The sequence below is a fragment of the Saccopteryx bilineata genome, chromosome 4 (assembly GCF_036850765.1).
Source record: "Saccopteryx bilineata isolate mSacBil1 chromosome 4, mSacBil1_pri_phased_curated, whole genome shotgun sequence".
In the NCBI taxonomy this organism is placed as follows: Eukaryota; Metazoa; Chordata; class Mammalia; order Chiroptera; family Emballonuridae; genus Saccopteryx; species Saccopteryx bilineata.
Genome location: NC_089493.1, coordinates 45,544,349 through 45,558,269, shown reverse-complemented (window position 1 = coordinate 45,558,269; position 13,921 = coordinate 45,544,349). Strand labels below are relative to the sequence as shown.

General features: G+C 44.4%; 1 protein-coding gene across 4 annotated transcripts in view; it reads left to right on the top strand.

Annotated features, from left to right (window-relative positions):
* Positions 1-13,921, top strand: part of SAMD4A (sterile alpha motif domain containing 4A) — a 218,956-nt gene that overhangs the window by 116,033 nt on the left and 89,002 nt on the right. For all 4 annotated transcript variants that reach the window (XM_066277638.1, XM_066277635.1, XM_066277639.1 and 1 more), the window contains exon 3: positions 12,551-13,069. In XM_066277638.1, coding sequence (XP_066133735.1) covers positions 12,551-13,069 — 519 coding nt within the window. The remainder of the gene's footprint in view (positions 1-12,550; positions 13,070-13,921) is intronic.

Sequence of the window (13,921 nt, the reverse complement as noted above, 5' to 3'; positions counted from 1 at the left end):
TCAATCACTGTGCTTTATTCTCTTTTCCTTCCCTCAAGTCACTTAAAGCACCTGATACTTCCTACAGTTCTTGGAAGTGAATTCTCTCAGAAAGCAGCCCCAAGCCAACCAAGCCCATATTAAGTCCTCGTAACCTGCATTCTGGGGTCCGAATCTCCGGGTGGGTTGGGGTGGGTTTGACTCCCCGCCTGTGTGAGTGGAGGTGAGGGGGCATCTCTTTAAGAGTGGATGACCTTGGGAAGACCAAGGGAGGGGGCTGATGTGAGAGCACTGGGGAGCATCACCTGTGAGAGAGGCTGGTGCTCCCTTTCGGCCTTGTCCCTCACCAGACACAGACGAAGCCGAGACGGAGCAGCTCTGCCGTGTCATGGGGCTTGATAGAACAGTGCATGTAGCTTTGGTCCAGTCTGCTCCTGTAAGCCTACATGAGCAGGCAGGTGAGTCGGGGCCACGTGAGTGCAAACACTGTCTCTGCCCTTAAAGTGGGATTCGGCTGACTGGGAAGGAAGAAAGAGTCACACAAGCATGCATGTCATTGAGCTAAACTGTGTGGTAGGGAGAGGGCAGTGGGGGGCCAGAGGTGAGCAACAGGATCTGAGGAGGGAAGTAGATTCTTAGACCATGTCATGGGTGATGGGGCAGGAGTGGGAGGGACAAGGTTCGGATGTATAAGGGGTGTATCTACAGCAGAGAATGCTTTATGATAAGTAACAATCTCTTTTAAGATTTAAACAGCCAAAGGTTAAGTCTCCATCTGTATAGTGATAATCGATGAAGCTGTTTGTGTTTTTCTACTGCATCATGTGTTGGCCGCTGGCTGGAAGGCTGCTGTAGGTTCTAGGGTTACTTTAGAGAATGAATTCTACTCCTTACAGAGCTACCTGTTGGTTCTATAAATGGGGACCCTCTTAAAGTATTTCTCTACCTCTCTGGCTTGATGTTCTCCAAACTTTGTGTATTGCAGATATTTCTATGAGGTATAAAACTTTGCCCATGGCTATTTCTGAACCAGCGTGCCCCATCAAAAAGGACATTTCCTAGCCATATACAATGATAAGGGACCAAAGACAGACATCTAATGATGCATAAATATTCACCTCCAAAGGTGATGGTAAACCTACATTAAAGCAAAATAGGTCACTGCCATCATTCCCAGCTCTGGACCAGTGTGACCTGAGTCTCCTCTTGCTGTTTTTGTGTCTTCCTCTGATTTAGAATTCTAGCTGGTATGTTTGAGACTGAGGAAGGACAAGTAAGAGGCATAATAGCTCTGAGCTCTTGTCTCTCCCTGCAGCATTCCCACAAAGTCTGCTAAAGTAAAAGGTTCTCATCTGGTTAGCCCTCTTAATTCTGGTCCAGCCACTGACCTCAGGGTCTATTTAATTTCACGGTGGGATGCCCAGAAAAAGAGAAATGACCTTGGCCATTTCTCATTTCAGATTAGAGAACTTTATCCTTTACCATTGTCCTTCCTAACTTTTCTCCTCCTTACCCCACTTCCCTGGAGGACTTCAGATACTAAAAAAGTAGCTCCCCTTCTCAAAAAAAAAAAAATCTGAAAAATCTTATTCTGATTTTGTCCACCGACCTACTAACCTGAAAACAAGTTGGGTGCAGAAGTAACAGGTGATAATACGTTGCTTTTCTGCTTGCCTTTACACAAGTTGCTGGAGTTGGCTGGTAGCTCGAAAGAATCAGAAAGGCGGGTGTGCCTCTAACTCCCTCTGCAGGGCTAATCCTAAAGAGGACGGGAGAGCAGGAGTGGCTCTGTCCTAAGGCAGGTCACCCACTCTCTCCTAGGATAGTTGACTGAGCCCTTCTTTTCAAATACAGTAACAGTTCATTTGTGACCATGGGTATGAATAACCTCCCTCCACAAAACTTCATTCTCTCCTTTGTAGAATACTTGTACATGTATTTGAGATTTCACACATAGATGAGTGATACATAAATTTTGCTATCAACTTTTCTAACATGTATATTTTGGGACTATATATGTGCCATTCCTTAGTGACAATACTTCCATAGTTATATATATCACAGGGCTCTTACATTCATACTTATACCTTAGAATCCTATCCCTCAAAATGGGAAATCTTGTCTGTAAGTTGCTGAGCAGCTTCCTCATATTTTAGAAAGTGTGGGACCCCATGGCTCCCTGATGTCAGAGGGGAAACTTGTTCATTCTGACCCTTCCTAGACTTTGTGAGGTTTGTAAAACTATCGTGTAAAGTTGCTCTTGTTCCCTTTGGTCGATTGGCTTGAGCATGAGCTATTTTTTTTTTGTGATTTGACCTGTTTATATTCCTCCCAAAGACACTCCTTTGTTGACTCTGTCTGGACATTGCCAAGGATTTTGGTCTTGGAGTTCGTTAACAAATATTATTGCAATTAGGTTACGTGGACCCTGGTGTGCGCCTTTCATGGTTCTCATTTCTAGTGTTTCTCATGGAACAGGGCCTGAATCTAAGTGTACAGCAGGTTCTTGAATAACATCATTTTTGTTCGACATTGTTTTGTTATAACATTAACGAGGGGGGAAAAACCCCATTACCTGCCGGGGCTGCTATCCGTGCGGAGTTTGCACGTCCTCCCCATCTGCATGGGTTTACTCTGAGCACTGCAGTCTCCCCCCACACCCCGGAGATGTGCCCATGAGGTGAACTGCTGAGCGAGCGTGGGTATGAGTGTGAGTGACCCTGATGGAAGGGCATCCGGTCCACAGTGGTGCCACCTTGCACCCTGAGCTGCTGCTCCAGCCAACCATGACCCTGAACTGGAATAAGCGAGTTGGAAAAGAATGATCTTATTTGTTATTAATCTTTCTTAAATGTGTACTTGGCTTGTATTTATCTCAGTGTTTACTATGACAAATATTTTGAGTCTTAAATTAGAAGTTTAGTGATATATTTGTGACCAGAAATATGCTGTAGGTAGGAACTGTCCTTTTAACTGAAGTCATTGTTTCTGAGACCCAACTGATGACATTAAATGTGAAGGACTTACTGGGGTACTACTACAAAGCATGTTTTTCTCCTTGGCGAGGTTGGCAAGAGGATTGCTAATTCATTATTTGGAAATGCTATTGGAGAGTCATTTGTGGCATGTGGGGTTTTGTCAGTGGTGGTCTGGGAGCATGGGGGTGGCACCGAAGATTAGTGAGTGGGACAGCGTCCTGCTTTAGATCATATGCAGCCTCTTTCTCCTCCAAGGGGTTTTTGGTATTAAAAAAAAAAAAAAAAGCTAGCCGAATGTGGTTTGCAAGGATTTGTCTTTCATTTGTCAAGAGTAAGGTAACCTTCTCTTCATCTCTAATTTATACGACCCTTCAGAGACCCATCCCTGTGAGGTTTTATTAGAACATAACCACTTATGGCTAAAAATATTTGGACATACAACTGGCTTCCCACAATCCCATTGGCATTGGTTTTCTTCCTTCGACAGATGTGTGCAAAAGAGTGTATTAAATACATTTAATTCTGCTGTCTCAGCCACCTAAATATCTATCCTGTAGATTACTTTGATTGGTGTCAGTTACAATCAGGAAAAGTACTCATTATGCTTTTGTTTTCTAGCACAGGGGAAAACAGAACATTGAGAAAGAAGATATAGTAAAGATTTTGAAAATTAAGCTAATTATCTTAATTTTCTCCTTTATGTGTTTTTGTTTTTATTTGACATGAGAGCTAAAAGTAATCAGAATTCTGCAGGGTTAAGGGAGAAAGAGGCATCTGAACAATTTTGGGTGACAATTGGTACTTACTAGTGTTTGCAGGTCACCCAGTCCACCAGTCTTTATTTAAAGGAAATTTCTAGGAAGTGCTTAAGACTTGGAGTAAGCAATTCTAAAGTTTAACAACCCACTGTTAAACAAAGTGTGTGGACACGATTTTATATGGCCACTAAAAATGTGATTAATAAGGAAATGTTAATGTATGGAAAAAATAGAGACAACTTCACTATCGTCACAGAGCTATGGTCAATTAGAGAAAGAAAGTAAATGATTCACAGAGGGTCACAAATCCTACTGCAAAAAAAAAAAAAAAAACAGAGCAGGGGAATAAGGCAGTGTAGGGTGAGGGGGAATGTGGGCAACTTAAAACAGTGTGGACAGGCCCTGGCTGGTTGGCTCAGTGGTAGAGCATTGGCCTGGCGTGTGGAAGTTCCGGGTTTGATTCCCAGTCAGGGCACACAGGAGAAGCGCCCATCTGCTTCTTCACCCTTCTCCCTCTCCTTCCTCTCTGTCTCTCTCTTCCCCTTCCGCAGCCAAGGCTCCACTGGAGCAAAGTTGGTCTGGGCACTGAGGATGGCTCCGTGGCCTCCGCCTTAGGCACTAGAATGGCTCCTGCCGCAACAGAGCAATGTCCCAGATGGGCAGAGCATTGCCCCCTAATGGGCATGCCGGGTGGAACCCGGTCGGGTGCATGCAGGAGTCTGTCGGCCTCTCCCTCACTTCGGAAAAATACAAAAACAACAACAACGACAAAAAAAACCCAAAGCAGTGTGGACAGAGGAGGTCCCACCGAGAAGGTAACATTTATGCAGACAGAACTGAGGGGAGCTAAATGTGGATCTTGGGGAAAGCAATACAGCCAGAGGAAACAGCAAATGCAAAGGTTAGGAGGTCAGCACAGGTCTAGCATGTTAAAGGAACGTCAAGGAAGCCAGGATGGATTGAAATGAACAAGGGGCACAGTAGAGGTGAGGTCTAGGTCATAGAGGGGATGATAGGCCATTGTATGGCTCTTACTCAGTGTAAGGTGGGAAACCATTGGGATGTTTGATCAGAGAAGTGACATGACTTTTCTACTATGAAAAGGTCATCTGATTGGTACATTTGTAATAGACTGGGGGTGGGTAGAATGCAGAAGTTTGGTGAAAGGTAGACAGATTCTGAGTATGTTTTGGGGATTGGGCAGGCAGGATCTACTGACAGATTAAATATGGGATGTGAGAGAGAAGATTGTCAAGGATACTCCAAGGTTTTGACGGAAAAGTCATTCTCTGAGCTAAGGAAGAAGAACAAAGGAGCAGGTCTAGTGAAGAAGAGCACGAACTCAGTTTTGAACATGTGAACTTTGAAATCATCTGAGTAGAGATGTATATAGAGGATACTATAGGAATATATGAATCTGAAGCTCAGAATGAGATCTGCATTAGACGTAGTGCATGATGGGATATATATGAGTCTGAAGCTCAGAATGAGATCTGCATTAGATGTAGTGCATGATGGGATATATATGAGTCTGAAGCTCAGAATGAGATCTGTACTAGACGTAGTGCATGATGGGATATATATGAGTCTGAAGCTCAGAATGAGATCTGCACTAGAGGTGCAAATGTGGGAGGCAAGGCCAGAGGTCAGAACTGAGGTGAGTGGTTACGGGAGCTGGCCTATTTTCTGTGCCTGCTGGGAATGGGCAGCCTTAGACCTACATAGTTTGTCATAGTGGGGAGAAGGCTAGAAACCTGAAGGTGAATCCCAACCCTAATTTGAGTGCTTAGCTGAGACCCCAGGACTAGTGACCTGGGGCCCGTCAGGAGCAAAGGAGCCCCACCTTGATCACTCAGCCTTGCCAGTACCACCCAGGACAAAAAGCAACTAAGATGGAAAGTCCTCATAGAAGAAATGGCCAGATCATTCTGGAGCAGTGAGGGGGTCATCGCAGATATCCGTTGGCACCTGAGTTGTCTGGCTCTTGCCCTTTGAGGATAGTCAGCTATCTGTGCATGAGCAGCCCCACACGACCTTCATGCTCCCAGAGAAAGTGCCAATGGTTAGAATGGGCCATTGGAGTCCACTACATAAAGCCCTGCCTTTTCTAGTGAATTCAAGAGGCAGTAGCATTTTGAGTGATTTTTACCAAGTTTAACTATTACTGTGTAACAAATTACCCCAAAACTTAACGGCTTCACATCATTACCATTTATCTTAGTTTTCTGAGGGTCAGAAATTTGGGACAGCCTGGCTGGGTAGTTCTGGCTTAAGGTCTTTCACAAAGAGGTAGTCAAGATATCAACTAGAGCTGGAGAATCCACTCCTGGGTGGCTTACTCACGTGACCAGCAGTTGGTATTGGCTGCTTTTAACAACCCTGAGTTCCTCCCCTCATGCACCTCTCCCGGGGCTGCCTGAGTGTCTTCACTTTCTACAGAGCAAGTGAACCAAGAGAGCAAAATGGAAGCTGCAATGCCTTTTATGACCTAACCTCAGAACAACACCAACATGCACTATTAATCATGTAGACCCGCTCAGGTTCCTTGTGGAAGGAGAGAGAGTACACAAGGGCGTGAATACCAGCAGCCATCTTGGAAGCCAGCAATCGCCCTCTTTGAAAATAGGGAGAAGGTTTCTGGTTTAAGCCCCACCTGCAGCTACAGGAGCTCTGTTACTCCGTATTATCTGTGTCCCTCATCACAACTGGTCTAATCCACATCTCTTGCAGGGGTCCACCAAATTATGGGGCTGTTTCTCTAGTCACCTCTAGCTCAAGAGAATACCTTGGGAGACAATAGGCAAGTGCAGGAGCTAACAGAAGAATCCCACCATTTGCCATTTTCCCCCAATTCTTTTTTTTTAATATTTATTTTATTTTATTTTATTTATTCATTTAAGATAGGGGAGAGAGAGAGAAAGAATGAGAGAAAGAGACAGGGAGTGAGAGAGAGAGAGACAAGGAGAGAGAGAGAGAGAGACGGGGGGGAGAGAGAGAGAGAGAGAGAGAGAGAGAGCAGGAAGCATCAACTCCTTTATGTGCCCTGACCATGCAAGCCCGAAGTTTCAAACTGGCAACCTCAGCATTTCCAGGTTGACGCTTTATCCACTGTGCCACCACAGGTCAGGCCCCCAATTCTTTTTCAGGTGCCCTGTCAACTCACCAAATACATGGTGGGAGGTGTTACCATTTGTTGTCTATCCTTGAGTTGTGCAGAGCTGCACAGTGTTTAGAAGTCTTTCTTACATGTTATGTCCAGGATTGAGTGTGTAATACCAATTCTTCCAAGGAACATTTGACCATTTAATATTTAAGACCCATGAGTATTTTCTCCTTTTAGCACATTTATTTAATATATACTTCTTGTATGTGTGTACTTAATTTCTAGACATCTCTCACATGAGCAAATTGCCTAAATACACTTGTGAGAATGGTAAATGTTATTAAACTGGAAACAAGGGTATAATAAAATAGCAATTTAAGGGTAATTTACTAACAACTGGAGCCCTTAAATATTGACATATTGTTGTGTAGTACCATTGTGTAGCAATAATACCAGACTTGGCATTTAAACACACTCTTTGTCACTCCAAGAATCATTGTGATAGTTTCTAATCCTCTTGGTCTTTAATTATAGCTCTTCTAAGGTTATTTTTTACTACTCCTGTGTCCCTAGTTTATAAATTATAAATCATTAACTTTTACTTTTATAAAACATCCAGCAAATGCTTACCTCTCTGCTGCTCTTTATTCAGAGAAATAATAAGGTATTCTGAGATCGTAGTAGAGGCAAGTTGGCATCACTGAACCTTGGACTTCCATTTTTCCAGACTGTCTACCAAATAGAAAGATGTTGGGGTGGATAATAATCGAAACTGCCTCAGGGAAGTATTCGATTAATTGAAAAATTTGAGGACTCCTGGGTCTTCTCCAGTAAGGAGAACCCACTGAATACAAATCTCGTTGAAAGCTCTTTGCTCTCTGGAAGGTGGTGTGGAGGCCATGAAGAAGGCCAGCGGGCAGCTGGACGGGATTGACCATTATGCACTGCGTCCCCACTGGAGGACCTGGCTTCTGTTGGAAGGTGGAGATGCTCACTCTGGCCAGCGCCCTGGGGATGCTCACCCTGAGAGATGCATTCAGTACTAACTAGAAAGCAAGGAAGTAGAGCCTGCCATACGGGCTATAAATTTGCAAGGAGGAGTCATCATCAGAGGGACCAGATGTACTCAGAGTCCATATAATCAGCACAGCAAGGCCACCACAGGAAACCAAATCATAATCAGAAACCATTTATTAAATTGCCCTGAAAAAATCATCATAGAATCTAGAAATCCTCAAGTCTGTTTGATCAGTTCATTCTCTCCCTGAAGGAGGTACCTGGGAAGCTAAATCATAGTCCAAAGGTTGTTTGGTGAGTGGATAATCAGGATGAGGGAGGCTAAGTGAGACTAGATGGCAAAGGTTAGCAACAGGAGCTCATCTCAGACTCAAAATGACTTTGCCCAAAGGACTGAACTACTCAAAGCCAAATACCTAAAACTTTGTTTTTCCTAGAGGGTCCCTTAGATAGGTGTATTAGTTATCTTTGGCCATATAACAGAGCACCCAAAACTTAGCAGCTTAAAACAACAATAAACATCTTATCACACACAGTCTGTGGATCAAGAATATGAGTGGTTCTGGCTCAGGGTCCTTCAAAATATTGTCTGGTGCGCAGTCACCTGAAGGCTTAACTGACACTGGGAGTTCTGCTTCCAAGATGGTTCCCTCACATGGCTGGCAGGTGGTGCTGCTGCTGGTGGGAGGTCTCAGTTCCTCACCACCGAGAGCTCGGCCTGTGTTCGGCTGCTGTCCTGTCCACACGACATGGCAGCTGGCTTCCCCCAGAGTGAGCGACTCAAAAGAGGGCAAGGCAGAAGCGGCAACGCCTTTTATTACCTAATTCCTGAAGTCACGTGCTGTCATGTGACTTTCTGTCTGCTGGAAGTGATTCACTAGGTCCAGCCTTCATGTAAAGGGAAGGGAATTAATTAGGTTCCACCTTTTGGAGAGGAGTCTCAAGGTAATTGTGGACATATTTTAAGACCATAGTAGGTATCACCTACATTGTCTTGTAAATCCTTTTTTACTACACTTCCAGAGCTGACCAACTCTTCTGATTCGTGTACTCTATTGATATATTAATATGTCTATAAATATAATACACATATACTAATTTTATATGTAGTTATATGTTATGTGTGTGTAATTATATAGTTTGTGTATTATATAAGTACATATTATATAATATAAATGTTAATGTATTTAGCTTATTTCCAAGCTCCTCTAGCATGATTATCATTATGTACCTTTATGTTAATTTTAAAATACTCCCATTCTGCCTTCGCACTAGCCAGGGGACGGGGGGACAAGTTACTTGACCTCTGTGTGTCCTCATCTGTAAAGTAGGGCTGTAGTAGGACCTACATCATAAGCTTCCTGTGAGGATTAAATGAATAGTTATATGACAGCACGTAGAGGAGGGCCTAGCCCTCAGAAAACACCCAGTGCTCCTCTCTGTCAGGCCAGCAGCCGGGGCAGTAGCAGGAACAGTTTGATCCAGGAGGGGTAGCTAGCCCCCAGGAGGCAATCTTATGTCCATGTTCCCTGTGGCAGTAAACAAAAATCATAGTTGTCTTCCTGGCCATGCCACAGCCCCTCACCACCCAAGCTCTGTCCCAAGAAGAAAGAACCGTTTCGGGCCTAGAAGGGACAGGGGCCAGTGGCCTCTCGGTCCCCTCTTTGCTGTGCTGGTTCTTCCTCTGGGACCCAGGTTAACACCCTGCAGAGAGGGCTCGCATGGAGATAATGTGTTTAGTTTGTATTCCGAGTCCTATTTACGTTTTGTTTTTGTTCCTGATTTTTTTTTTTAGACTGACCTTTTACGGAAGGGTACACTATCCAAACAGGGAAGTGACCTAGCAGAAAGCTAGGGAGTTTTCTCTGCCTTGTGAAGTTGTATTCAAGGTTGTTCCCAAATCGCCTTTTTAAACGTACATTTTCCCAGGTCGTTCGCTAACCACATCTGATCCGTGTTGGCATCAGGACCTAGATTCACCTTCCTCTCAGGCCTTTTTGCTTCTTACTGGTTAGTTGTGAGCTCCTTGGGCTTTAATGACAGAGTTTGTCTTCATCCCAAGTGTATTCGTGATTTATAACGAGCTGGGTATTTGCTGAAAATGTATTGATGAGAAAGTTAGATTTGGTGCTTTTTCCTCTCTCTGAGCTACTTTAAAAGGGAGGCTCTACCTAGTGGAATGCACAAGGGTTGTCTTGTGTCAGGTGGCAGTTAGCTAAATATAGTCAGGGAGCTGGGAGGGACCTGCGAGGTCATCTGTGCTCTCCCACCCGCCTTCCCCATCTGAGCGTCTCTCGTCCTGTGCTCTCCGGCTCAGTAACCACCAGGCGCTCGTGGCTTCGGAGCACTGCAGCTGTGACGAGGCCACACTGCACCGTGTCCTCGGTGGTAAAACACACCCTGGATTTCAAAGACTCAATACAAAGCAAAGAATGGAAAATGTTTCATCAGTCATTTTATATTAATTACAAATTGACATAACAATATTTTGGTATGTTGGATTAAATAACATATCATTAAAATTAATTTCACCTCCTTCTTTTTACTTTTAATGCCCAAAAATGTTAAATTCCTTATGTGGAATTTCATATTCCGTGTTATATTTCTATCCACTTGTGTAAGACCATGGAGTTCTATTCTTTTGTGCCCTCACAGCAGACTGTAGATCCTTTCTTGGTGACTCCTCTGGGTCTTTTGTCATTGTAGCACTTTGGTCCTTCTCCACGTCCCATCTTAATCTCTCCCGCTTCAATTTGAAGACTTCCACCTCAAATGGTAGACTGTTTATCTCCTCATGAGACTCTACTGGAAAGGAGTCAAGCATCTATCCCTTCGTGTTGTTCAATTATAAGCTCAATAACCCCATTTTTATTCATCTTTTGACTTTGTACCCCTTTTCTACCTCTGATGATGTTTAATGACCTTCCCTGGGTCGTTTCTGGTCTTTTTAAAACTATGTATCCAAAACCATCCAATATCTCTCCAATGTGAGCCCGACTAATGCACAGACAAGTAGAAGAAATTATTTCCACCATCAAGTACTTGAATGGTTTTTTGATACATTACCTCATTTAATACTACCAACACAAGGAGGGTAGATGCCCTTGGTAACACTCTTGACTGATGAGGGGGTTGAGACTCAGAGAGGTTAAATAATTGACCAAGTTTCCACTGCAAATTAAGTAGCAGATCTGGGCTTCGTGCCCAGGTTTGCCTGACTCTAAAGCCCACGTTTTTTCATTATATACCCTGCCCAATACTGTTTTCTGAATACACCCCTGTAGTCCTGAGAGGTCTTAGAGTGCATGGCTGATACATTTGTAACTCATGGTCAGTGATGCCTCTTGAGTTTATTCTGATACATTTGTGCCTTGCCAGGGTTGTGAGGCCCTTGTGCTAAATTCCAGTAACCCCCCTTTCAACCCTGCAGACACTGTGTGAAAGCCAACAGCACTGCCTGTCCTTGTAGGGTCATCAGTGGGCCACAGTTGAGGTCTCCAGGTGTCAGGAATGACTTTTCTGGAAAGGGAGCTAGCTTCCTTTCATATGGCCACAGGTCCTGTGGATAACTATCAGAACAAGCTCCTTCTCAAAGGCCAGTCAAGGCAAAGTGCATTGTTTACACATGCTTACCGAAAGGCAGCAAGTTGTGTTTGATCAGAAGGGGATAAGAGGGGTAGACAGAGCGTCGCATTGATAAACCTTGACAGCATTATGCAAACTGAAAAAAGCCAGTCACAAAAGGACAAATACTGTGTGATTCCACTTATTTGTGGTACTTAGAGTAATCAAAGTCACAGAGACAGAAAGTAGAAGGGTGGTTGCGGGGGCTGGGGGCGGGGAGGAAATGGGGTGTCTACTGTTTAAGGAATACAGAGTGTCAGTTTGGGAAGATGAAAAAGATCTGGAGATGCATAGTGATGATGGTTGTACAACATTGTGGATGGATTTAATACCTCTGAACTATACACTTAAAGATGGTTAAGATGGTAAATATGATGTTATATATATTTTAGCACAATAAAAAATAACCAAACATCTTCTGTACACAGAGAAAAGGAGAGCTTGCTAACATTTGTGATTAGCGGTGCTCCTGGAGCTGATGTTCATTCGAGACTTGAGCTCATAGGTGGTTTGAGTCTCTTCACGAGGACGGAGGAGTCTCTTTCTTTTTCCTTGACAGATTTCTCCATCTAAGAAGTTTTACTAGCTCCACACAAATGCCTTCACTGAGGTTTAAATTACTTTTTTACAAATGCCTGGGGGTGCAGGTGGGGGTGGGAGGCAGCCTTATACTCAAGCACTCCAATATATGGACCCTTGATTCTACTTGCTTTTTTTAAAGAGATTTTCTTATTCCTTTATCTCCACCTCCCTCTTCTGAGGGTGTGACTATTCTTTCCTAAGAAAAAAACAAAAATAGGGCTGTAATTCTGTTCTGTTGCACCAAAGTCGTTGTCACTTTTTTGGAGACCTAGATGAGAATTAGATCGAGGACCCAAACGTCTAAGAACATTTGTTCTGCGTTTCGCTGAAGTCGCTGCCCCCTGACAACCTGGGGCCAGTTATCCAATCTGACACAAGGGCTGTTTAGAGACGGGGTAGCCAGGGTGTATGGATGGGGACGCGGAGCCACAGGCGTTCTCTGTGCAGTGTGCTGTTTTGTGTCACTGTGGCTGTGTTGACTCATTTGCCCCATATGTTTTCCTTTCCAGGAATCATTAACCAATGGCAACAGGAATCCAAGGATAAAGTGATTTCCCTCCTGTTAACTCACCTGCCTTTGCTGAAGCCAGGAAACCTCGATGCAAAAGTAGAGTATATGAAACTGCTGCCCAAAATCCTGGCGCACTCTATCGAACACAACCAGCACATCGAGGAGAGCAGGCAGCTGCTGTCCTATGCTTTGATACATCCAGCCACCTCCTTGGAAGACCGCAGCGCTTTAGCCATGTGGCTGAATCACTTGGAGGACCGCACGTCAACCAGTTTCGGTGGCCAGAACCGAGGCCGCTCGGACTCTGTGGATTATGGGCAGACGCACTACTATCACCAAAGACAGAACTCCGATGACAAGCTCAACGGGTGGCAGAACTCTCGGGATTCTGGGATTTGCATCAACGCCTCCAACTGGCAGGACAAAAGTCTGGGGTGTGAGAACGGCCATGTGCCCCTGTACTCCTCCTCATCTGTCCCCACCACAATCAATACAATCGGAACCAGCACAAGTACAAGTAAGTCTTCTGAAAGCTTTGTAGCGCAGTCTGGTTTGGCGACTTGCAGTGTGTGGCATGTCCCGCTGGGAATGTCTGCTCTGAGCACCTGTAACCCCCGGAGAGAAGGGCTGATTGGAATTGGCTGTGGGAAAGGGGGCTTTGGACCCCATCTTTGTTGCTCTTTTGACTCTGGAAGGATGAAAATACTGGGCAGGTAAAAATGATCGATGGTCCAAATTTGGGTGACAAATAGATTAAAAAAAATTTTTTTTTTTAAATAAGAGAGAATAAGTAGTGAAAGAAGGAAACTTCCCGTTTCCACAAATAGAAATGCCTTTCACCCTGGGGTCTTTGGATTTGCCGAGATGCTGGTGTGTGTGATTTTCCAAACCTCATTCTAACCCATGGTTAACCAGACAGCCTCATGGGATTTGTGCATTTGCTTTCTCTGTCTTTTATTTTCCTTTTTCTTTCTTTTTTTCTTTTAATTTCACCCTGGAATGTACCCTCCTTTGCATTTCCTGGTTTTATCCCCTGTTATTGGGGGGCACTCTTTCTTCTGGGGGGGGGAGCAGGTTTGCTAACCGAGAATGCTGCTCTGCGCTGTGGCCTGGTGTGAGTGCTGTGGCCTTCTCTCGCTCAGCCTAACCCTTAGAGACGCAGATCAGGACCTGCTTCGGAGGGTGGGGAGAGCAAAGGACAGCCTCCTGCTCCTCCGACCACAAAAGCAAAGTTCCCTACCCACAGCTGGGACTAGGGCTGGAGTCTTCTCAGAATGCCACTGGTGCTTTATAGGAGGGAAAATGGGCCGTCATTTAAACAGAATTCCTCGATGCTAGTTTGTGCGAGTCTGTGAATGGGATCTCTGTG